This window comes from Oryctolagus cuniculus, chromosome 3 (genome assembly GCF_051225735.1).
Source record: "Oryctolagus cuniculus isolate XC-2025 breed Fujian yellow rabbit chromosome 3, ASM5122573v1, whole genome shotgun sequence".
NCBI classification, from domain to species: domain Eukaryota; kingdom Metazoa; phylum Chordata; class Mammalia; order Lagomorpha; family Leporidae; genus Oryctolagus; species Oryctolagus cuniculus.
The window spans coordinates 36,834,054-36,859,773 of NC_142869.1; the positions used below are offsets into that span (position 1 = coordinate 36,834,054).

The following is a 25,720-nucleotide window of genomic DNA, read 5'->3' on the forward strand; positions in this document are numbered from 1 at the left end:
GGTAAAGTTCTACATTTTATTTATTTATTTATTTATTTATTTTATTTATTTGACAGGTAGAGATGTAGACAGTGAGAGAGAGAGAGAGAGAGAGAGAGAGAGAAAGGTCTTCCTTCCATTGGCTCACTCCCCAAATGGCTGCCACGGCCGGCGCTGCACTGATCCAAAGCCAGGAGCCAGGTGCTTCTTCCTGGTCTCCCATGCGGGTGCAGGGCCCAAGCACTTGGGCCATCCTCCACTGCTCTCCCAGGCCACAACAGAGCTAGACTGGAAGAGGGGCAACCAGGACTAGCACCTGCGCCCATATGGGATGCTGGCGACTCGGGCAGAGGATTAACTAAGTGAGCCATGGTGCCAGCCCCAAGTTCTTTATTTTTTTGAGCCATGACTATAGATATTTTGTAACTAATACTGTCACTTGTATCCCATAACTGAGTTACAATTTGTTCATGGCTTAATCTGTTCATTTTGCAATACTATACAAAACAATGCAAGTATTATAAATGATTCAACAGCATTTTCTATGGGAATACATAGAGCAGTATAACTGCTAGAGGATTAGATGAATCCTTTTCAGTTTGTGAATCCTGACTACATCTGGTACAAAATTTTTAAATTACTATTTATTCTAATTTTATTTGGAAGGCAAAAAGGCCAGAGACAAAGAAAGATCTTTTGTCCACTAATTCAAATCCCAAATACCTGGAAGAGCCAGGGCTGGGCAGGCTGAAGCCAAGAGCTGAAAATTCAATCCATGGCGTGGCAGAGACCTAACCACTTGAAACATCATCTGCCAGCTCCCAAGGCGCACACTAGCAGGAGGCTGGAATCAGCAGAGCCAGACCTTGAACCCATGCCCTCCACTAGGGGGTGCAGGTACCTTAAGCAGTGTATTCACCACTGTGCCAAACATCTGCCCCTGGAGAGAATTTTAATGAGCTTTATTTGATAGTCAGTTCAGTATTACATATTAACTTGTTATTGGAAGAAATTTCCAAAAAATGACAAATGCTTTCTTTTCCTAATAGACTTAAGAGTATCTCTTCAAATGTCGTCTCATATGATAGACATACATTTACATGGAAACTAGAACTAGCTAGTGACTAAGAAGAATGTTTCTGTGCTGGAACATTCACTTATCAGGTATATTTATGTATGGAACATGTGTAAATATATAAACTTAAAGACTCAACAAATGGATGCTATTAATCGCACGATGCACCTTAAATAAGCATAAAATTACAGATATCTTCATAATGTTCACATTAAAATATTACACTAATTTCAACTAACACAAAATTGTATGACAGAAAAATAAGGCCAAAGATAAAAATAAGTCGAGAGGCATTTACGATTTAACATGTAAGATTTTAAATATGTATGTTACATAAAAAGAAAAAATGCAAAGTTTCTTTTTGAAAAAAGTCTTTAGGTAATTATTCAGTAACTACTACAAAATTATTAGAATTTCCGAGAAGTGATTTTTAATTCCACCTTATACTAGGATACTCTAAGAGCTGTTTAAAAACCTAGCCAAGCAAACCTATAAAGAGGACAAACCTATAAAGAGGCAAAATGACTTTGTGCTAAGTGTATAAACTCTGGGTCAAATTCTAATTCTACTGCTATTTATCACTGGCTGTATGAAGTTGGACAAGTTACTGAACTATTCTGTTTAATTTTCTTTATCTGTAAAAAGGGAAAATAATACCCTTCTAGGAAAGATCCATCTGCAAGGATTAAATGAGTAATAACATAAGTTATCAAAGCAATTAACTCAATGATTTTGGCATTAATATTATTACCAAGCTGTCAATTAAGTAGATTCTGTACAACAGCCATGGATTCCAAAATTTAGAGATACTTGGTTTAGGTAGAATTTAGCCCAAAATCACAGTAAAGTATGAAATTGAGGCACACAGAAAAAAGAAGTTAAACTCACAGTTTAAAGACGAGGTTGAAGCCTTAAAGCAAAGGTAGTCAGAGCAGGAAGGAGCCAGACCTCACAGGATGAAGTTGAGAGGATTAGAGTCTTTAGAGGATTTAGTCAGAACACAGAATGAAGATCTGTTAACAAACAAAACCCCAAATGCCAAAAAGTTTATTGCAGCAATTCAAGCTTACAACTTACATGTGTGTGTGTTTTAAGATTAATTTATTCATTTGAAAGTCAGTATTACAGAGAGAAGGAAGGAGGGAGGGAGGGAGGAGGGAAGGAGGAGGAAAGAAAGAGAGAAAGAGAGAGAGAGATTTCATCTGCTGGTTCACTCCCCAAATGGCCACAAGGGCCAGCGCAGAGCCAGGCCACAGTCTCCCATATAGGTACAGGGACCCAAGCACCCGGGCCATCTTCCACTGCTTTTCCCAGGCCATTAGCAGGGAGCTGGATTGGAAATGGAGCAGCTGGTACAGGAAGAAGCTCCCACATGGGATGCCAGCATCTCAGGTGGCAGCTTTACTCCCAGTGCCACAACATGGGTCCCAGCATACAACTTATACGGTGCTAACTCTGGTAAACAGTACTGTTCTAACCAGCCTTAAAGAATTCATTGGTAAGAAGGAGAAGGCTGCCCTGACAGCATCACTCTTCAGTAACGTTATTGCTGATTAATCATTTAATTGCTATTTCAAAGTAATGCTTAAGTGTCTGGCTTATGCTGTAATACTGACAACATAAAAAGCAGAAACAAATTTCTCACATACAGGCCCAGTCAAGTAGCCAAAGCTTATAAACATTATGGCAAAAGCATACATAAACTGAGAAATAATTTTTTACCTGGAATTGCCTTTGACAGGAAAAGAAAAAAAAAAAGACTGGAAGTTTAGAAAACAGAGCCTGTGATAAAAGATTAAGGAAGGGGCTGGTGTTTTGGTACAGCAGATCAACCCCTGGCTATGACACCAGCATCCCATATCAGAGCGTCAGTTTGAGTTCCAGCTGCTCTGCTTCTGATTCAGCTCATGGCTAATGTGCCTGGGAAAGCAGTGGATGATTGCCCAAGTACTTGGTCCCTGTCACTCATGTGTGGACTGGATCGAGTTCCAGGTTCTTGGCTTTGACCTGGCCCGGCTCCCCACCACTGAGGACATTTGGAGAGCAGAGAGAATGTCTGCATCTTCTTCTGTCAGTCTGCCTTTCAAAGAGACAAATTTTTTTCAATATTAAAGAAGTTAGGAGCTGGTGTTGTATGGCCAGGTAAGCTGCCACTAGCAATGCTGGCATCCCACATCAAAGTGCTGGTTCAAGTCCCAGCTACTCCATATCAGATCCAGCTCCCAGCCAATGCATGTGGAAAGCAGCAGCAGATAGCTTGAGTACTTAGGCCCTTGTATAGGCTCCTGGCTTCAGCTTACCCACACCTGGCCATTACAGCCATTTAGAGATCACTCTCTCCTTCTCTCTCTGTCACTCTGACCTTAAAATAAATCTTTTTTTAAAAAAAATATTTATTTATTTATTTATTTATTTGAAAGGCAGAGCTACAGAGAGGCAGAGGCAGAGGCAGGGGGGTGAGGGAGAGAGCAAGAGAGCGAGAGTGAGAGCGAGAGAAAAAGTCTTCCATCCACTGGTCCACTCCCTAAATGGCCACCACAGCTGGACCAGGGCCATTCGAAGCCAGGAGCCAGGAGCTTCTTCCAGATCTCTCATGTGGGTGCAGGGGACCAAGGATTTGGGCCATCTTCCACACTTTCCCAGGCTACAGCAGAGACTGGATCTAAAGTGGAGCAGCTGGGACTTGAACTGGTGCCCACATGGGATACTGGCACCCCAGATGGTGGCTCTTCCCACTATACCACAGCCCCGGCCCCAAAAAGAATCTTTTTAAAAAGAAAAGAGAAGCAAAGACAGGAGACAGAATAATTTTTTAAAAAATTATTATTTAAATTGTGGAACACAGACCAAACTACTCATCACCTTACCTTTAGCAGGAGAGTAAAATTCCTCTGCAGAGAATCAGTCACACCGTTTTCATATAGTTTTTTCCTCATGTGGTTTTCACTCACACTCTCCCCATCAGATTGATACCTTAACAATGACTTCAGCATGGTTTCAAAAGGATCCGCTGAAACACACAGAGTAAATATTTCTAAGTGAAAACAATCACTTAAGTGTTTCCAGCAAGACAAAGAAATCAGGGAGGTAAGGTTTTCTAGCTGACAGCATGGTCCATTCTTCCACAATCCCTTTGTCTTTCCTAAGTATGAAAAGTCAACGGAAACTGGCAAGAATGCAACACCTTGACCAGGAATTCCGCTACAAGTCATTCATACTTGTATGAGATTTCTTCCAACACAACTATAATATCTTTGAATTAAAAAAAAAAAAAAAGAAAGGCCCATTCCACTGATGTTAAAGCCATTAAAATGGACAAGTTCATGTGTGATTGTCAGGCATTACAATTTAAATGAGCTGAGTTCAACATTTCTTTTCTTTCTCCTTCATTCTTTTTTTAACAAATGTTTCTTTTATGACCATATTGTTCTATCTATCTCTCTTTTTCTCCCAAACACAGACACACACACAATATCATTGTAAGCAACTCAAATACGGAAAAGAAAAAAAAGAAAGTAAAATTTATCCTAAAGCTCAGTACATAGAAACATATTTTATTATTTTAGCTATTTTTTAATATGTAATTTCTTAAGAAAGACAGACAGGGGGAAAAAAATCTGTCAGATTTCACAAAGAACTACAGGCCCTTGGTTTCAGAGCACATCTCTCCACCTTAGCACAATCTTATTTTTTTTATTTTTATTTTTTACAGGTAGAGTTAGACAGTGAGAGAGAGAGACAGAGAGAAAGGTCTTCCTTCCGTTGGTTCACCCCTCAAATGGCTGCTACAGCTGGCGCTGCGCCGATCCAAAGCCAGGAGCCAGGTACTTCTTCCTGGTCTCCCATGAGGGTGCACTTGGGCCATCCTCCAGTGCCTTCCCGGGCCACAGCAGAGAGCTGGACTGGAAGAGGAGCAACCGGGACAGAATCCAGCGCCCCAACCGGGACTGGCACTGCAGGCGGAGCATTAGCCTAGTGAGCTGCAGCGCCTTGTACAATCATTTAAATAATGTTCACACTCTTCCCTTTCTCCCCAACTCTGGCCTGGAAACACCACAGGAACAAAGATCACGTTGGGTTTTATCCGTCATTGCATTCCCTGACAGCGCCTCCTTTGCATGGTGCGGAAAGGTGGGTGACCAGAATTAGCACAATCTTGAACCTCCCTGCCTGGCTTCAAGTTCTCCGTCCTCCACCAATTAGCTGTGTGACCCCGGGCAAATGACTTACCTTGTCTGCATCTCAGTTTTCTCTTCTGTAAAGCAGGGACACATAACATTGCCTTCATACAGTTATTATGGGCACTAAATAAGTTAATATTTATTAAGGGCTTAGAACAACACTGGCATAAAATGACTGCTACTTGTAATGCTACAAGTAGTCACACATAAAAATAAATTCAGATCATTATATTAAGGCTTAGAGGTATTCTTTTATTCAGCAATTGATAAAAATTTAAGTTGCTTCAAGTTTTTATTATAAATACTGCTAATATGCATCTTTTCTCATTTATGTGATTATTAATTTAATATAAACTCCTTAAAATGTTATTATTAAGTAAAATGTCATTATCAAAGTTCTCTCTAGGAAGTCTGCACAATACTCCATGTTTTCACATTCCCTCCTCCACAATGAATTCTCCCAATGTTTTTCATATCGTTTAGCTACTGAGATATAAATCTAGTTTTTATTTGTCCCCAACTGGTTATTAGTGAGGCAGCAACCTTTTCATTTGTTTGCTGGCAATTTTTTTCTTCTTTCTTAATTACATTGTTTCTGCCTATTTTTCAACAAGAGCATTTTTTCTTATTAGTTTTTATTTACTATATATATATATATTAATATATATAGGTGGTAAAAAGTTTTCCTATCTCTCTTTTTCCACAGTGTCTTTTTATTTAACAGAAATACAGCAATCAATTATCAAATTTCATGTGTAATAATGTGTGGCCAACATTTTCCTATTTCTATTCTTCCTTTATCAAGCTGTTTTTTAATTACACTAAATTTTCCATTTTTCTATAGACAGATATAGCTATCTTGGGATTTATGGCTCCTAGATCTTGGGTCATTGAAGGATATGGTTTATCTACATGACCTCTTGCCAAAATAACCATAATAATAATATTTAACATGGTTTTTCAATTACTTTAATGAGTTCATATTTTAATCATTTAGAATTTATTTTGATTGGGGCCAGTATTGAGACACAGCAGGCAAAGTTGCTGCCTGCAACACTGGCATCCCATGTGGGCGCCGGTTCACGTCCCGGCTGACCCACTTCCGATCCTGCTCCCTGCTAATAGCCTGGGAAAGCAGCAGAAGATGATCCAAGTCCTTGGGCTCCTGTATCCATGTGGGAGATCCAAAAGAAGCTCTTTGCTTCTGGTTTCAGCCTGGCTGTTGTGGCTGTCTGGAGGGTGAACCAGTGTCTGGAAGATCTCTGTCTTTTTCTGTCTCTCTATCTTTCCCTTTCTCTCTGTAATTCTTTCAAATAAATAAAAAAAAATTCTTAAAAAAAATAAAAAAATTAATTTGATATAAGGACAGGGATTGAGATTTATTTTTTCCAAAATGTTCACTAGTTTTCCCAAAAACATTTATTACACCTTTGTGTCTGTCACAAAATGCTATGTTTAACAAATATCCTTGATTTGTCACCTGAACTACCTATTCTATTCTATAAATCTCTCTAGTCCTATCACAGTACAAGATATTTAAAATTAATCTAGCTGTGTAATACATTATCTGAGCCAATGTTACAATGTTAGAAATATTTCCCTCAGGGGCCAGCATTGTGGTTGGTGTAAGTGGTAAAGCCACCACCTGTGATGCCTGCATCCCACATGGGCGCCAGTTTGAGACCTGGCTGCTCCACTTCCAATCCAGCTTCCTGCTAAGGCACCTGGGCAAGCAATGGAGGATGGTCCAAATCCTTTGGCCCCTGACACTCACATGGAAGACCCAGAAGAAGTGCCTGGTTCCTGGCTTCGGACCGGCCCAGCTCTGGCAGTTGCAGCCATTTGGGGAGTGAACCAGCAGATGGAAGACCTCTCTCTCTCTCTCTGTCTCTCACTCGATCTCTGTAACTCTGCCTTTGAAATACATAAATAAATCTTTTTTTTTTTTTTTTAAGTATTCCCTCAATTGGATCTCTTCTAGATTTTTCCTGGCAGTTCACATACATTTATTTACTTTTCCAGATAGAATAGGAAACTATTTTTTCAGGTTCCCAAAAGAACCCTGTTGGGATTTTAGTGTATATGTCTATAAATTAAAGAAATAATTATTTTATAATACTACATCTTAATTGTGGTAACGAATATAAAAAACATTAGCACATCCCTAGCAATAGCATAGAACATTCAATTAAGCATTGAACAATGGATAGTTCTTTATTTACATTTACTTTTCAAAGATAAGGATCAGAAAGTTAAAAAGAAAATCAGACTTACATGTCTTGTTGGGATTGATATGCTGCTTTAGTACATCCACGGTGCCCAAACTAACCACAAGGCGTCTGCCAAACCAGAAAGAGACCACGGGCCCAAATCTCTCATGCAAATTAACCAGGAACTCATGCAAACTTCCACTGTTCACAATATCTGGAAGGTTACCATCTCTGATAAAAGATTAACATTTCACAAATTATTAATTTAACTTGGAAAAATAAGAAAAAAACATGGCTTATTCTGAATTAACTGTCTTAACAGATAAGCACAATGGCTCAGGAAACTCAAATTATTGTAAAATCCAAAACTCAACTATATGCCTTCTCACCAAGCTTTTAGTCATATTGGAATATGGATATATCTGATATTTTCATTTACTTAATTCTGAAAGGCAGAGACAGAGAAATAGAGACAGAGATTTCCCATACACTTGTTCACTCCCAAAATGCCCGTAACTGGCCTTGGCTGGGCCAGACCAAACCCAGCAGCCAGCAACTCATTCCAGGTCTCCAACGTGAGTGGCAGGAACACAGCTACTTGAGCCCTCACTCCTGCTTTCACAGGGTACACATTAGTGGGAATCTAGAGTCAGGAGAGGAGCTAGGACTGAAACCCAGGCATTCATTCGGTCATGAGATACAGGTATCCCAACTAATGTCTTAATCACTGTGTCAATGCCCATTCTAGGTTTGCCTGATATTTTGAGAAATCGTTAACTCTTTAAATCAAATAAAAAAACTACACAAGGTACATCTGACTTGGATCCTGAAAAGCTACCCCACTTCGACAGCACCTCATTCTGAGATAGCAATGAATATTATCATAGGCCAATTTGAAAATCACCAGATCAGCAATGGTAATTTTTCTCTTTCCTTCTATTTAACTATGTTTTTAATTTTTCAGCCTTCTCTGGCAACATAAAGCAAGTAAAGATTTTGATTTATAAAGCCCTCCTTTCTGTCCTGAAGAACGTTTAGGGGGCCAGCACTATGGGGTAGCAGGTTAAGTTGCTTCCTGCAACATTGGCATCCCATCCTGTCCCAGCTGCTCCACTTCTAATCCAGCTCCTTGCTAACGTGACTGGGAAAAGCAGCAGAAGACAGCCCAACTGCTTGGACCCCTGCACCCACCTGGGATACCCAGAAGAAGCTCCTGGTTCCTGGCTTTGGCCTGGCCCAGCCCCAGCCACTGTGGCCATTTGGAGGGGGGTGAACCAGCAAATGGAAGAGCTCTCTTTGTCTCTCCCTCTCATTCTCTCCCTCCCTCCCTCTTTCTCTCTGTAACTCTGCCTTTCAAATAAATAAAATAATTTTTTTAAAAAAAAGAACATTTAGGTAGGGGCTGGCATTGTGGTGCAATAGGTTAAGCTGCGGCCTATGACTCCAGCATCCCATATGACCACAGCTTTGAATCCTGGCTGCTCCACTTCTGATCCAGCTCCCTGCTAATGTTCCTGGAAAGGAAGCAAAAGATGGCCGAATTGCTTGGCCCAACCTGCCACTCACACAGGAGACCCAGATGGAGTTCTAGGCTTCAGGTTTCAGCCTGACCCACCCATAGCCCTTGTAGTCATTTGAGGAGTTAATGAGTGGATGGAAGATCTCTCTCTTTCTGTCTGCAACTCTGCCTTTCAAACAAACAAACAAATTAAAAAAAAAAAAAGAAGAAGAAGAAGAAGAAAGTCTATCTAGGCAGTATACACAGAAATAAACTAAGACTAAACAAAGGAATCAAATAAGATAGGTACTCTAAAAATAGGTGTAGTTTTTTTAATTTTTGTTATGGTTAACTTATTCTTTTAAAAAACATATTTATTTACTAGGAAAGAAGAGTGATGGAGAAAAAGTGAGAGGCAGTGAGAGACCTCCTGCTGGTTCTCTCCTCAAATGGCCACAACAGCCAGAGCTAGACCAGATCAAAGCCAGGAGCCAGGAGCTCCTTCCAGGTCTCCCACAAGGATGGCAGGGCTCAAGCACTTGGGTCATCACCTGCTTCCTTTCCAGGTAGCAGGAAGCTGGATCAAAGTGGAGCTGCTGTGACATGAACTAACATTCAGACACAGAATGCCAGTGTAACAAGTGGTGCACCACAATGCCAGTCCCTATGGTACAGTTTTGATACCAAAAATGAAGAGTTGTTTCTAGTTGATTAAAAAAATTACTCACTTTTCTTCAGTTGGAGTTAGTCCTGGAATTCCTGCAGCTTGTCTGGAAGCCTTAAGGACAAATTAAAAAATAGTTTAATGTAATGAATTATCATATATACTTTAAATTAGAAGGATTTTTAAAATTATTTTTATTTAAGACACAGAAAGCTCCCATCTGCTGATTCACTCTCCCAGTAGTCACAACAGCTGAGACTGGGATAGGCAGAAGTCAGGAGCCAGGAACATAACCCAGGACTCTCATATGGGCACTGAGAACCCAATTCCTTGAGTCATCACCACTACCTCCCAGAGACTGCATTAGCAAGCAGCTGGATTCAGGAGCTGGAGGCAGGAACAGAACCCGCGTGCTCCAATGTGGGATGCAGCTCTGCCAACCACCCACAGGGGCAGATGTGTTTTATCAAGCAACTGCACGACCTTGAACAAATGGCTTTCCAATTCAACTGAATCTAAGGAATTATCTCTGTATTAAAATATTTTTAAAATACGGGTTCTTTGCATGGAAAAAAATTGCCTTAATAATCTTATCTGTGAATTAAACTAAGATGCTTAAAGAATTTAATATCCATTCTACAATACATACCAAGTGTATTTTTCCTTTTTCTGATTCTACATATGGTACCAGTTGGCTTGACTTAAAAAAGTCAACACCCATGCTTACAATACCTTCACTTCTGAAATAATGCTTTTTTTGATCAATCTACTAAAATATTATTGCTATGTTCTGAATATTTTTGTGTTCCCAAAATTCATGTTGAGACTTAATCCCTATGTGGTGAGATTACGAGGTGGGAGCCTTTGTATAATTAAGTCATGAAGGAAGGTCCATCTTAATAGGATATTATAAAACAGCCACAAAGGAGCTAGTGTGCCCCTGCTACCACATGAAGACACCGCAAGACTGCACCACCCATGAACCAGGAAGTGCGCCCTCACCAGAAACTCACTGCCCAGCCTCCAGAACTAGGAGAAATAAACTGCATACACAAGCTACTCGGATGATGCTATTTTGTTATAGAAGCCGAAACCAACTGAGACAACGATAGTCATCTTTTGCTTTAGAACAGCCATCTCCTACCAATGAATGCCGACTAGCCAGTGAGATATCTGGCATAAGAATACATCAAATGATTGAATAATGCATGGCAAACCACTACAATGATGTCTAAGGAATGAACTTTGGGAACATTTGGGAAATTTTAACATTAAACAATTTTGTACTAGGTTTATGTTTGCTGGGATTTGGGGTGTTATTTTTTATTTCACAATAAACATAAAACCTAAAACACTCGATTTTAGAATCAATTCTGAATTTTGTTAACGATTTTGACTAGCACTAATCAGAGTTTTATCTATTTGGTATTCTGCCTTTTCTCTATTTAACATTATATATAAATGAATATTTGGACATTTCATCAAAATTGCTTTCTTGCACTGGCATTGTGGTATAGTGGGTAAAAGCACCACCTGGTGATGCCAGAATCCCATATAGGTGCCGGTTCCAGTCCCTGCTGTGGCCCAGGAAAGCAGCAGAGGATGGCCCAAGTGCTTGAGCCCCTGCAGCCACATGAGAGACCCAGATGAAGCTCCCAGCTCCTGGCTTTGGCCTGGCCCAGCACTGGCCGTTGAAGGCATCTGGGAGTGACCAGCAGATGGAAGACCTCTCTCTCTGTCTCTTCCTCTCTTAACTCTGTCTTTTTTGAAAAATTGCTTAATCGGGCCGGCGCCGCGGCTCAATAGGCTAATCCTCCACCTTGTGGCGCCGGCACACCGGGTTCTAGTCCCAGTTGGGGCGCCGGATTCTGTCCTGGTTGCCCCTCTTCTAGGCCAGCTCTCTGCTGTGGCCAGGGAGTGCAATGGAGGATGGCCCAAGTGTTTGGGCCCTGCACCCCATGGGAGACCAGGAAAAGCACCTGGCTCCTGCCATCAGATCAGAGTGGTGTGCCGGCCTCAGCGCGCCAGCCGCAGCGGCCATTGGAGGGTGAACCAACGGCAAAAGGAAGACCTTTCTCTCTGTCTCTCTCTCACTGTCCACTCTGCCTGTCAAAAAAAAAAAAATTGCTTAATCATTTTCCTATTATATTGCTGTAAAATATCTGGCCTACTTCTTTGGTTTTACTATTATAAGCAAGGCTATGAAAATTTTAGTACAGGCCGGTGCCGCGGCTCACTAGGCTAATCCTCCGCCTAGCGGCGCCGGCACACCGGGTTCTAGTCCCGGTCGGGGCGCCGGATTCTGTCCCGGTTGCCCCTCTTCCAGGCCAGCCCTCTGCTGTGGCCCGGGAGTGCAGTGGAGGATGGCCCAGGTGCTTGGGCCCTGCACCCCATGGGAGACCAGGAAAAGCACCTGGCTCCTGGCTCCTGCCATCGGATCAGTGCGGTGCACCGGCCGCAGCGCGCCGGCCGCGGCGGCCATTGGAGGGTGAACCAACGGCAAAGGAAGACCTTTCTCTCTGTCTCTCTCTCTCACTGTCCACTCTGCCTGTCAAAAAAAAAAAAAAAAAAAAAAAAAAAAAAAAGAAAATTTTAGTACAACCTTATTTAGTCCTCTTGTTTTTCCCCTACTGGAGTATGTGCCCCTAAAATAATATGGGTTGAATTAAACTAACTGAAGAGAGTTCTATAATTTCTACAAAATACTACAAGATTATATCTAAGCAAAAGTTTGTGTAATTTCCTTTAACTGATTACAATGAAAGCTACAATGTATAATTTTATACTGTACACACTGTCAATATAATATTATAAATAGTGGGAAAAGGAATGAGAAGCCCTATATTAAAAAAAAAAAAAGATAGGGGCCAGTGCTGTGGTGTAGCAGGTAAAGCCACCGCCTGCAGTGCTGGCATCCCATATGGGCACCAGTTCAAGTCCTCACTGCTCCACTTCCAATCAAGCTCTCTGCTATGGCCTGGGAAAGCAGTAGAAGATGGCGCAAGTCCTTGGGCCCCTGCACCCACGTGGGAGACCCAGAAGCAGCTCCTGGATCCTGGCTTTGGATCGGCACAGCTCCAACTGTTGTGGCCAGTTGGGGAGTGAACCAGCAGATGGAAGGCCTCTCTCTCTCCCTCTCTCTCTCTGCCTCTCCTTCTCTGTGTGTAACTCTGACTTTCAAATAAATAAATAAATCTTTAAAAAAAAAGATAAAGTCAGTGTCATAAAAAAAAATCTAGCTTTTATTTTCTAGGCTAAGCTTATTAATGGCTAAACAGTTTTTGTGATTTTTAAACATGCTAAATTGAGGTCATCTATTTTCTCTTCCTCCTGAAATTACAGTAAAATAAAAGTAAAAAATTATGAATAGAGAATGGGGGAGGAAACGTAGTAGATGAACAATTCGACCAAGTTCTTCCAAGCGTGATGTTGGTGGTGGGGTGATTCACTGACAAGCCGACAGTCCTCTGCTCTGGGTCTGCACTAGAGGAGACAGGAGGGCAGACAGGCCAGAAGGGAAGACGTAATAGTGGTCCACTGGAAAGAAACTCATCTTACATATCTGAGTACCTGAGTTGGAGTGCTGACTTGCTCCTGATTCTACCTTGCTACTAATGTGGACCCTGGAAGGCAGCAGGCGATGGCTCAAGCTCAGTTGGGTTCCTGCCACTTACACGGAGACCTGGACTGAGTTCCCAGCCCCAGGCTCAGTCTGGCACAGCCCCAGCCATTGTGGGCTTTTGGGATGGGGGATCTCTTTCTGCTTCTTAAATACAAAAGAAAGAGAGATAAGACTTGAGTAATTAACAAAAATTCTGTATACAGATCCTTTAGGCCCCCTAGGAGTGCTCTGTTTCAATGAAGGAGACTTTGAGACACTAGATTTAGGAACAACAGCCTGAGGAGTGTTGACAGCTACAATGCTAATGGAAAGCTAAAGCCAAGCTGTGAATTAAGTGTGGAGGTACAACAGAGGTTTTTTTTTTAATGGATTTATTTATTTATTTGAAAGTCGGAGTTATGGAGAAAGAGAAGAGACAGAGAGAAAGAGAGAGATCTTCTATCCGCTGGTTCATTCCCCAAATGCCCTCAATGGCCTGAGCTGGGCCAGGCCAAAGCCAGGAGCCAGAAGCTTCATCTGGGTCTCCCACATGGGTGCAGAGACCCAAACACCTGGGCCACCTTCTGCTGCTTTCCCAAATGCATTAGCACAGAGCTAGATCAGAAGTATAGCACCTGGGACATGAGCTGGTGCCAGTATGTAATGCCAACATCACAGGCAGCAGCTTGACCCGCTGTGCCATAACACCGGCCCCTAATAGATTTCAAACAAACAAGGTCTTATAAAGTGTTTTCCTTTTTTATATTTTGTACAATTTTTTAGGTTACCTATTTATTTATTTGAAAGAGTTACAGAAAGAAAAACAGAGAGAGTGATCTTCCATCTTCTGGTTCATTCCCCAAATGGCTACAATGGCCAAGGCTGGGCCAGACCGAAGCCAGGAGCTTCTTCCAGTTCTCCCACAGGGTAGCAGGGGCCTAAGCAAGCACTTGGGCCATCCTGTGCTGTTCCCAGACCATTAGCAGAGAGTTGGACCAGAAGTGGAGCAGCTGGGACTCAAATCAGCGCCCGCATGGGATGCCATCCTTGCAGGAGGCGGCTTTACCCACTATGCCACAGCACTGGCCCCATAGAATTTATTTTTTATGCTTACTTCCTTAGAAAGCTACTGGAAAAATAACGTTCTTTAACAAAGAAAGCGACAAAGCGAGGGAGAAAGCTGCGCCATTTGGCGACCAGGAAATGAGAGACTACAACACGGGTATAAAGATTCCCTCACAATGATGGCAGAGGGACAAGAGCTGCGAAGAGGACAGAGACGGTAGCCAGCACTGACCAGGCAGGGGTGATCCAGGGCTCCAGAATGGATGTCTTCGGGGAAACAGACACAACTCACGTGTGTGACTAGTGGGACAATTTCACTGAGTGGTGTCACGACAGGAATGTTGAAATATTTGGGAAAAAAGTGCTGAGAGGCAGGTGTGAGTAAGCCCTGCTGCTGTGCAAATAACAACTCCGCTCTCCCCCACCCCCAACCCAAATCTGTTCCCGGCAGCTACAGCTCTCTTGCCTTTCCACATCTACACCCGCAACATAGCTAAAATGCTGAGAGCGATCCCAAATTTCGCATGTACCTGGCAAAACCCTGGAGACTCCAATTTCCCCAGTAACTGTAATTCTCACTTCTACCACTGCCTCAGCACATCCGGGATAATGTTCTTACCTTTTCCTTACGTGAGCCCATCACGACCCTTTCTGACTCTCCCCTCAAGCTCCGGACTCCTACTCCTACGGAAGTTTATCCTTTTTTTCCTGATCTTTTTCTCCCCGACTCAAACCTCTACCCTACCTCAGCCATTGCTGGCACAGTTACACACTAGCTTTTACTAGTAACTTCCTGCACCTCCCAAATTGTCATTTCAAGCATCCACATCTCTGACAGCCTCCTATCTTTCCTTCTCAGTATTTGATATTCTAAACCCAAAAATATTCCTATCCCAAAGGGACAATTTGCCCACCCACTCATATCAAGCCAGCTTAGATTCCACTGACTGCCATTATAACCATTCCTCTGCAAATTCCTTCCACTCCTTTGCCCCAATTGTTTTGTCAGAATAAATCAGGCAAATTTCCAATGCTCAGTCACTTCTGCCCTGGATTCCCAGAGACAGAGAAACACACTATCATGCCAACAAGTTTCACTCGAAGTTCACAAACCTCAAAGCACAAACTTCACACATTTCCCTGCTCCACTTACTCTCCTAATCTTCTTCTTCTTTTTTTTTTTTTTTTTTTTTTTTTACAGGCAGAGTGGACAGTGAGAGAGAGAGACAGAGAGAAAGGTCTTCCTTTGGCCGTTGGTTCACCCTCCAATGGCCGCCGCGGCCGGCGCGCTGCGGGCGGCGCACCGCGCTGATCCGATGGCAGGAGCCAGGAGCCAGGTGCTTTTCCTGGTCTCCCATGGGGTGCAGGGCCCAAGCACCTGGGCCATCCTCCACTGCACTCCCTGGCCACAGCAGAGGGCTGGCCTGGAAGAGGGGCAACCGGGACAGAATCCAGCTCTCCTAATCTTCTAAATACTACCTCACTCCTCCTCTCTCTTCAAACCCCGTCTTCACCAATGACTGATAATCTTGCTTCTATTTCGCCGAAAAAAAAAAAGCAGGCAGGAAATAACTTCCCCACTGTCTGCCTACATCTTGTTTTCATTCTTGAAGTGAGAGTGTGTGTGTGTGTGTGCCTACATTGTGCCCTTACAGCACCCTTGCCTCTACATTCTGGACAGACTATGCTTCCAATGAAAAGTCCCTCACTCCTCCACAAAGTCCCCTCCCCTCCCACCTACACAAGAACATGGCTCCAAAAATGCTGTTTCTGATGTCATCAAGTTCCTCCTTATGACGTGACTGCCCTGACCAGCACATTAACACCTTTCTTGCCTCCCTACTTGTCAGCCACCTACGTGGTATCTCTAAACCCACCTTCTGTTTATCACCCACGCCATTCCACTGACAGCTGCTCTTCTTAACATCATCACTGTTACTCAACTCTCAGGCCTTAACCGACCTGACAAGTTTGCACATTTGACTTAGCCAATCACTCTAAACAGGGTGGGCATTTGGTGCAGCAATTAGAACACCGCTTGGGATGCCCACATCCCATAGCGGAGGCCTGGGCTGGATCCCTGCTCTGCTCCCATTCCAGCTTCCTGCTAATGCACACCCTGAGAGGTGATGGCTCAAGTAGTTGGGCCCCTGCCACCTGCAAGGCACACCCAGACTGAGTTTAAAATCCTAGCTTTGGTGTGGCCCAGCATGCATTTGGGCAGTGATTGAGGGTTAGGAGGTCTCTCTCAGGCTTTCTCGCTCTTCCTTTCAAAGAAAATAAGCAAATTTTTAAAAATAATTGGCTTCCTTCTAAATAGCTGGCTACTCCTTAGCTGGCTTACTCCTTCACTGGCTCCTCTTTCTCTTCCCAGCCTCTAAATACTGCGAAGTCCAGGGTTTGGTCCCTGAACCTCTTCTCCCTTGTCTGAATTTCTTTCTTTCTTTCTTTCTTTTTTTTTTTTTTTTGACAGGCAGAGTGGACAGTGAGAGAGAGACAGAGAGAAAGGTCTTCCTTTTGCCGTTGGTTCACCCTCCAATGGTCCCCGCGGCCGGCGCACCGCGCTGATCCAAAGGCAGGAGCCAGGTACTTCTCCTGGTCTCCCATGGGGTGCAGGGCCCAAGCACTTGGGCCATCCTCCACTGCACTCCCTGGCCACAGCAGAGAGCTGGCCTGGAAGAGGGCAACCGGGACAGAATCCGGCACCCCAACCGGGACTAGAACCCGGTGTGCCGGCGCCGCAAGACGGAGGATTAGCCTAGTGAGCCGCGGCGCCGGCCCCTTGTCTGAATTTCCTTGAAAATGGCAACAAGCTTTAAATACCATCCATACATTAACGGCTCCCAAAGTTACTCCCTCCAGCCGGACTTTCCCCTTAAACTGGACTTACATAACCAATTATCCGCTAACATCTTCACTTGGATCCAATTCCCCCCAAGACAAAACTAATCAAAAACTAAAAACCAAACCCCTGGCTTTCCCTGCACTCAATCCTTCCTTTCAGCCATCCGGCTACAAAACTGGTTTTCCTTGATGCCCCTCTCACCCTTCACATGCAGACACTGGGAACTCACTGGCTCTGTATTCACAATGAACTAGTCCTCACCCTCTCTGCCACTGCCACCCAAGTCAACACCATCCCTCCCCAAAGTGATTATACAATATCCTAACCACTCCACCCGCTTCCACCCTTGCCCCAGGCCCATAAGTCTAGGCAGAGAGGAATCACCTATAGGCTGGTTCGCTCTCCACGCCAGGCAGAAGCCTGAAACTCCATCCCATGCAGATGGCAGGGACCCAACTACCTGAGCATTCACCTGCTGCCTCCCTGGGACCACATTATTAGGAAGCAGGAATTGGAAGAGGAGGCAGGATTTGAACGTAGGTATCCCAAGGGGTCTTAACCACTACATCAAACGCTCACCCCACCCTCTTCTTAATACACCAGCCAGATGATTCCTATAAAACTTATCTAATAAAATTCCATAGTAATTCTCTTAAATTTCAAATGTCACTCATCCGTTGAAACCGTCCAGCGGAACCCGCAGGTCCAGAAACTGGCCCACAAGCCACTTCCCCAGCTCGCGGCCGGGTCTCCTCCTCCCCGGCCTCCCGGGTTTTCAGGCCCACAGCAGCACGCTTGCTTCCCTGAGGGTTTGCCTTGGCTGCTCCCTCTGCCTACACCGCTGCTGTTCCAGATCTGAATCGCTTGCTCCTTCGCCTTCTGCAGGTCTCTGCTCACATGAACCCTTATCTCTTGACAGCCACCCCCCATTTTATTTGCCCCCTCTTTGGGGCTGACCAACAGCCAGGAGATGCAGAGATGAAGCCCGCCAAGGCCACAGCGCATGGCTCCTGCAACAGAGCCTCTGCCTGCGACACCGCAGCGGCAAGACCAGGACCGCGAGCCCTTTGGAGCAGGGCAATGACCAAGCGGCAGCCAACCAGAAAAGCGGACGACACTAGCGCCGGGGGGAAAAAGGAGTGGTGCGTTCTGGCATTTCCTCCCAGACACGCGAGAAAACTGGCATTCGGGTGTGGCTGGTTTATTGTCAAAAAGCCCTCCCAAGTACTTCAAAGCCGCCTGCAAGAGCGCTGTCAGGGGCTGGCGCGCTGAAGCCGGCCCGGCCCGGCCTGGCCCGGCCCGGCGACCACCAACCCCGCGGCCCTCCCGCAGCAGCGCGGGCTTTCCCCCCCACGCCGCCCACGCAGCCGGAGGGGTCTGCAGCCGCGCAAGGCGTCACGTGGTCCTGCGTGCGGTCCCCGCGCGGGAGCTCTCGCCTCAGCCACGCCCCGCTGGGGCCCGTGGCCAGCAAGTCGACGTGGATGGGGGAGAGAGGGCGGCGGGGGCTGCGGCCAGCGCCCCTGAGGGCCGGGGAGGCAGTTACCGGGTAGAGGTAGAGCACTGCTCCCACTAACGCCAGCAAGAAGGTCACGGCGAAGATCGCGAAGTCCAGCATGTTTCCTCGGCCCGGGAGCCACGTCTCGGATCCAACGCTCGGGCAGCCGCGCCTCTGCCTGGCCGGACTTGAGGGGTTAGAGTGTGGGCGGAGACAGCGGGCGCGCCCTGCCAGCGAATGGGCCGCCGCGGGGCGTGACCAAGGGCCGCTGACCGCGGGGAGAGCAATGGATCGCCGAGCTGCGGGCCGGGGGCCGCTAAACTCAGCCAGAGGCGGCCACGGCCGTCAAACGCGAGCCTCGTATGCCGAGGCCGGGCTACAGTGACTTGAGTTCCGAACGCCCCGCGCGACTCGGGGTCGGAGTTGCTGGCCAAAGCAGAGACCAGGCTTCTGAGAAATGCTAGGAGTTGACCTTGCTCTGCCCCAGGCGACACTTGTTCCAGTGGGTGTAAGGTTGAACTCTAAAGCAGTCGTTCTCAAGAGTGTGTGGTGCTCAGCTGAGACGACCCGCATCAAGGTCGCTGGGTCAACGTCGACCCGGAGCTAGGCCTCAGCGAGCCCGCGGGGGGGGCTACTCTCAGCACTTAGATCTGAGTGACCGCTGACCCGAGCACCCCTAACCTGGACGGGGAAGTGTCTGGAGAGCACCCCCAGACGCTCTCTTTGACGGAAGCATTCCTGTTTGAAGTCCTTGACGCTGGAGCGCAGTGGTGGATAACATTTGCCAGCTCTGCCTGCTCCGACTTGGGCATTTCTAAGCTTTCTCTTCCGTCGATGTAACACAGTGTTGATACCGCGCAGATTAGATACCTTATGAATAGGTCAACACTTAGCAGGTGCTGGCTACTTCAGCATTTTGCATTAGTTTCTCTGGGCAGAAAAAAACCTGGGACCCAGCCTTTCGGCGTCACCGGTGACTCAGGAGTTTTGACCCGGTGATAGAAGGCGAGGCCTTACTGCTGCTTACTGCTCCATTTAGCGGAAGCATCCTCAAAGTATGGATAGACTTCCTGGCTTTAATAACAGCGGATGTCAAGAACGGGCAGCAACTCAGCAAGAGAAATCATTCCAGATTGCGCTTTAGAGCTCCTGTGATAAATGACTGTTACATAAGCATGGAACATACCTCACGGAAAATGCCACCGTTTTGGCATCTATACCAAGTGTAATGAAACATGGAGACTTAATATTTCATTTGGCAGAGATCACGCTATAACAATCAGTTATTTATTTATGAGGCTGACAGTTACAAAGGAACGAAGACACAGAAACAGCTCCCTCCTGCTGGGTCGCTCCTGGGCCGCTCTGCAGCCAGGAGCAGGAACTGCAGCCGCTCCCACAACACCCATGGCCCCTGAGGTGGGGGCTCTCCCCCCATGGCCAGTCCTCTGAGCACGCTTCTCTCCTTGACCCGTCACACCTAGGAGAGCCCGTGGTTTTCCCTGTTGCTAGTCTCGGGTTATTTCAACATCTCCCTGATTCCCTTAGCCTTTTCCACGGCTCTGAATAGAATTTCTTCATTCAAGTGTTTTGAACCTTCTGGGTCAGAAACTGTTTGCTGTCAGATCTGATTCTGGTCAACACAGAGCGAGGCTCCCCAAAACAGTTCCATAGATGGAATTCCAGGATGAAATTAAACGCATTTGGCAACCTGTAATGAGGTCCATTCTTTTTTTTTTTTTAAGAATTATTTATTTATTTCAAAGGCAGAGTTAGGGAGCAGGAGAGACAGAGAGAGAAATAGAGAGAGAGATCTTCCATCTTCTGGTTCACTCCCCAAATGGCTGCAGTGGCTGGAGCTGAATTGATCCTAAGCCAGGAGCCAGGAGCTTCATCCAGGTCTCCCACATCCATGCAGGGGCTCAAGCACTTGGGCCATCCTCTGCTGCTTTCCCAAGCACATTAGCAGGGAGCTGGATCAGAAGTGGAACAGCCAGGACTCAAGCTTGTGTCCATATGGGATGCGGGCACTGCAGGCAACAGCTTTACCCGCCAAGCCACAGCACCACCCCAAGGTCCACTCTTGATAGTTTGTGGCATGCAGTGGCATGGGGCAGTCAAGGAATTGTTGATGACAATGGAGATGATGAAAGACCTGTGGGGTGGATTGCTATTTTGGATCACATTGTAAAGCTTGTGAATAGAAAAAATAAATTTAAGACCTTGAACTTAAAACTGCCACTATAAAAGGTATTGCAGATGAAGAAGCAGGGGACTTCCACCGTGCTCTCAAGAATCCCTTATGCTGTGAGCAGCTGCAGGGCAGCTGTGGTTTTGTCAGGCCTCCAAATCTAATTGTACGGGTTGAGGAGTTACGGTGCCACCTCAAAGCCCCACCTTGTCAAGACTTTTATTCTCAATTTGGGCACTGAGAAGGATTTTAGGTCAGGACATTTGGTTCAAGAAAGATAAAGCTTGGCCGGCACCATGGCTCACTAGGCTAATCCTCTGCCTGCGGCGCCGGTGCCCCTGGGGTTCTGGTCCCAGTTGGGAGGACAGTTCTGTCCCGGTTGCTCCTCTTCCAGTCCAGATCTCTGCTGTGGCCCGGGAAGGCAGTGGAGGATGGCCCAAGTGCTTGGGCCCTGCACCCACATGGGAGACCAGGAGGAAGTGCCTGGCTCCTGGCTTCGGATCGGCACAGCGCGCTGGCCGTTTGGGAGGTGAACCAATGGAAGGAAGACCTTTCTCTCACTGTCTAACTCTGCCTGTAAAAAAAAAAAAAAAAAAAAAAAAAAAGAAAGAAAGAAAGGAAGAGAAAGAGAGAAAAAAAGATAAAGCTGAAATCTCAAGTTCTCATGAAGCTGTCCTATCTGAGGAAACTAACTTCCCTCAGCTAAGGACCTTCCAGAAACTTCTCTTGGGACAGTTACTTCACAAAGGAGTCCCTATTGAGGACAGCGCTGTGGTGCAGCAGGTTAAAGCCCTGGCCTGCAGCACCAGCATCCCATACAGACACCGTATGTTCAAATGCTGGCTGCTCCGCTTCCGATCCAGCTCCCTGCTATGGCCCGGGAAAGCAGCAGAAGATGGTCCATGGCCATTGTGGCCATTTAGGGAGTGAACCAGTGGATTGAAGACCTCTCTACCTCTCTCTGTAACTGTGTCTTTCAAATAAATAAAATAAATCTTAAAAAAGGATTCCCACAGCAGACTCCTAGAATGTCATTTGCTTTAGTAAATAACACTCTGACCTCAGAATCAACCCTTGAGGCTTCCTGGTTGGGCTGAAAGACCTGTGAGAACATTTCAGGCATGGAAAGCCAAGACTTTGTGGCAAAAAAACATCCTACATGGAGGATCCCTGTGAGACCTCAGTGGAAAGAAAGGGTCATAGAAGAAGGATGTACTCTTCTCTGAAGGGAGGAGAGAACATCTACTTTGCTTATGGCCTTGTCCAAATACCGATGGAGTGACAGAAGGCTTCCGTAGCCTTGGCAGCCCAAGGCAAGAGCCTCGGGTGATCACTGACATCACAGATAAGAGTGTTAAAGGAACAACAGAAGTCACTGTGCACTTACTCCCCATATAGGACTTCCGTCACTAATGAGTTGTACTGGCCGGCGCCGCGGCTCACTAGGCTAATCCTCCGCCTAGTGGCGCCGGCACACCAGGTTCTAGTCCCGGTTGGGGCACCGGATTCTGTCCCGGTTGCCCCTCTTCCAGGCCAGCTCTCTGCTGTGGCCAGGGAGTGCAGTGGAGGATGGCCCGGGTGCTTGGGCCCTGCACCCCATGGGAGACCAGGAAAAGCACCTGGCTCCTGGTTCCTGCCATCGGATCAGCACGGTGCGCCGGCCGCAGCGCAGCGGCCATTGGAAGGTGAACCAACGGCAAAAGGAAGACCTTTCTCTCTGTCTCTCTCTCACTGTCCACTCTGCCTGTCAAAAAAAAGACTAATGAGTTGTACTATGAATATTGACTGCAAATTTTGTTCCCAAACTGTACTCTATATGTCGTGTGTGTGTGTGCGCGCGCGCGCGTGGGTGCAAATTGTTGACGTCTATGCTTAGCATGGAGTTGGTCCTCTGTATATAAGGTCAAACCAAAAATGAACCATAATGAAGAAGGAGATGCGAGAGGGAGAGGGAAGTGGAATGGGAGTTGGGGGGTGGGCAGTGGGGAGGGTGGGTATGGGGGAAAGAATCAGTGTATTCCTAAAGCTGTATCTATGAAAAAATGCATTCATTAAATTAAAAAAAAGGGAGTCCCTATTGTTCCTGAAGAATTCTCATTTCCCCTTATTATCTCTTGAGCAAAAAACAGAGTTAAACCTATGGCAGCCAACTCAATTCTTAGAGGAAATACATCCAAGGGAAAGGGGGCAGGGGACAGAGCACAACATGTAATAATTTATCACTGATATTTTGGTCTAACAGTCATTTCAACTAATTTGTATAGAGGTTAGAGATCATTGCATTCCATATGAATAACCAGTTCCAACACCATTTGTTGAAAAAAATGTTCTTCCCCCATTGGATTATACTGGCGCATTTGTACCCAGTGACTCACACATTTGCGAGTACATCTATAGGCTTCTGTTTCCTTCACTGCAGCTCTGTATGAAGTCTTGAAATCTGAGAATTTAAGACCTCCAATTTTGTTCTTGTTTTTGAAAATGGTTTTGGCTATTCTGGTTCCTTAGCATTTCCATATAAAATTTAGAATCAACTCTTCATTGTCTTCAAATCTCTGTTTATTTAGCTTTTCTTTTTCTCATCAAAAACTTTCTAGTGTGCTGTGAATATCTCTTGCTATATTTTATTACATTTATTCCTACATATTCCACATTTTTAAATGCTATTGTAAATTTTAATGTTATGAATTTCAACGCTATTACTAGTATATAGAAATGCAACTTTTGATAAAATAGTATTTGACAGAGAGAGAGAGAGAATCTTCCATCCATTGGTTCATTCCCTAAAGAGCAAAAATTCTATTTAAGGCCAGGAGCCCAGAGCTCCATCTGGGTCTCCCACATGGGAGGCAGTGGCCAAGCACTTGGACCATGCTCTGCTGCTCTCCCTGGCACATTAGCAGGAAGCTGGATCTGAACGGAGGCACCAATATGGAATACCAGCATTGCAAGCAGCAGCTTAACCCACATTTACCTTGTATTCTGTGACTTTGCTAGGCTTCATTAGGTCTGGTAGTTTTTGTCTGTAGATTTCTTATCATTTTCTATACATATATTACACTAACAGTAAAGAAGCATACTTTAGTTTCTTTTCCAATACGTATACTAGGTTTTTTTGTCCTTTGCCTTATCACACTAGGGGATAGGGAATTTTTTCTGCCAAGTGCCATTTGGTTATTGATAACATCATCCAAGGGCCATAAAAGTTATCAATTTAAAAATTAGCTTGCTGTAGATGTATTGATTTCTAGTCCCACCTGCAGTTGCCTTAGCATTATACTGTGGTAGAGGCCTTTTTTTTTTTTTTTTTTTTTTTTTTTTTGACAGGCAGAGTGGACAGTGAGAGAGAGACAGAGAGAAAGGTCTTCCTTTGCCGTTGGTTCACCTTCCAATGGCCGCCGCGGCCGGCGCGCTGCGGCCGGCGCACCACGCTGATCCGATGGCAGGAGCCAGGAGCCAGGTGCTTTTCCTGGTCTCCCATGGGGTGCAGGGCCCAAGCACTTGGGCCATCCTCCACTGCACTCCCTGGCCACAGCAGAGAGCTGGCCTGGAAGAGGGGCAACCGGGACAGAATCCGGCTCCCCGACCGGGACTAGAACCTGGTGTGCCGGCGCCGCTAGGCGGAGGATTAGCCTAGTGAGCCGCGGCGCCAGCCCGAGGCCTTTGTCTTTTAATTCAAGTTGTTTCTAACATGATTAAAGTAGTGATAGAGGCTTTCCCAAGGTCAAAGGATGAAGAAGGGAGGAACCTGCCCTGGGAATCAAATATAGTTAACTGCTTGCCCATGAAGTTACTATCTGCTTGGGTTCCTGCTTGTTAGCACCAAAAGATGCTGTTAACTTTTGCTAGACAGTGTACAGCTCAGTATGTGTGAAAAAAAAATCAGTAAATATGTATGCATGTGCATTATCTTATCAATTCTTGTGGCTGCCATGTAACATTAGAATATCCAATCAAATGTGTGCACACAGCCATATAAGAGAGACAAAAAAGCTAAAACCATATATAAGAATATACCCCTCTTTGTTGTAGGCTCAGGCTTTTGGATATAAGTCTACCTGGTCCTTATGTTGACATGAGTAATAATAAAAGACTTCTTCCTGTTAAAAGTCTTGGTGTCTCGTCTCTGTACATGAATTCCACTACAATATGACCCATGGGTTGGACGTTCCTCACCTCTATCCAGTACAATACTAAAGCAGTGAGAATGGTATTTTTGCCTTGTTTTGATTTAGGAAGTAATTTAGTCAGGGGAAAAGGGCCCAAGAACCTGGAGCTCCACTATCTAGGAGCAGATGATGAACGTCCCAGCTCCAGAAGAAAGCGGATTTGCCCGTCCTCACCTTGTTGTTTTAAACTGCCTTGTGTGGGTGGAATAATGCTTAACCAGACTGGTGGGAGGTGGGTCTTCTTTACTGCCCTCCAATTCAACTCTGATCTCTTCTGAAAACATTTTCAGAGACACATGCAGAAATGCTTTACCACTTACCTGGGCATATCTCACCCAGGCAACTTACACGCCCAAGTCATGCTGCATTATCCATTTTACAGACTGTGAATAGGTCAGTGTGTGTTCTCTTCAGGACTTCTGCACATTTATTCATAATGAACTCCTTTTCTTTCCTGTGTGTGGGGCTGAGGGTGGGCATTAGGTTACATGTCTCCTAAAGTTTTTCTCTGTTGTCTGCAGGATCCTAAATATTAATTTCCCCTGCTCCTCATCTCTTCCCCTTCACCATCCAGTTTCCAAAGAGACTGCCTTTATACAGTCAAGAACCAATGCCTCGGAGGCTGCCCCGTCAAACCTTACACACTACAATATCCTTCTATATCAGTTCTCTGATCCACAGACTCTTTTCAGTATTTTTGCACTTAGGGTAGCCTCTTTCTGGGAGGTTTTTTGTTTTTGTTTTTGT

General features: G+C 45.3%; 1 protein-coding gene across 2 annotated transcripts in view; it reads right to left on the minus strand.

Annotated features, from left to right (window-relative positions):
* Positions 1 to 18,837, minus strand: part of CYP20A1 (cytochrome P450 family 20 subfamily A member 1) — a 65,090-nt gene extending 46,253 nt beyond the window's left edge. Inside the window, exons 1-4 of one of the 2 annotated variants that reach the window (XM_002712554.6) lie at positions 18,662 to 18,837; positions 9,672 to 9,721; positions 7,510 to 7,676; positions 3,922 to 4,064 (exon numbers count right to left, since the gene is read on the minus strand). In XM_002712554.6, the coding sequence (XP_002712600.3) occupies positions 3,922 to 4,064; positions 7,510 to 7,676; positions 9,672 to 9,721; positions 18,662 to 18,733 (432 nt within the window). In that variant the 5' untranslated portion in view covers positions 18,734 to 18,837. Of the gene's footprint in view, positions 1 to 1,942; positions 2,068 to 3,921; positions 4,065 to 7,509; positions 7,677 to 9,671; positions 9,722 to 18,661 lie in introns of those variants that run through there. The other variant, XM_051848291.3, reaches the window with a different exon arrangement.
* Positions 18,838 to 25,720: the final 6,883 nt, after the last annotated feature.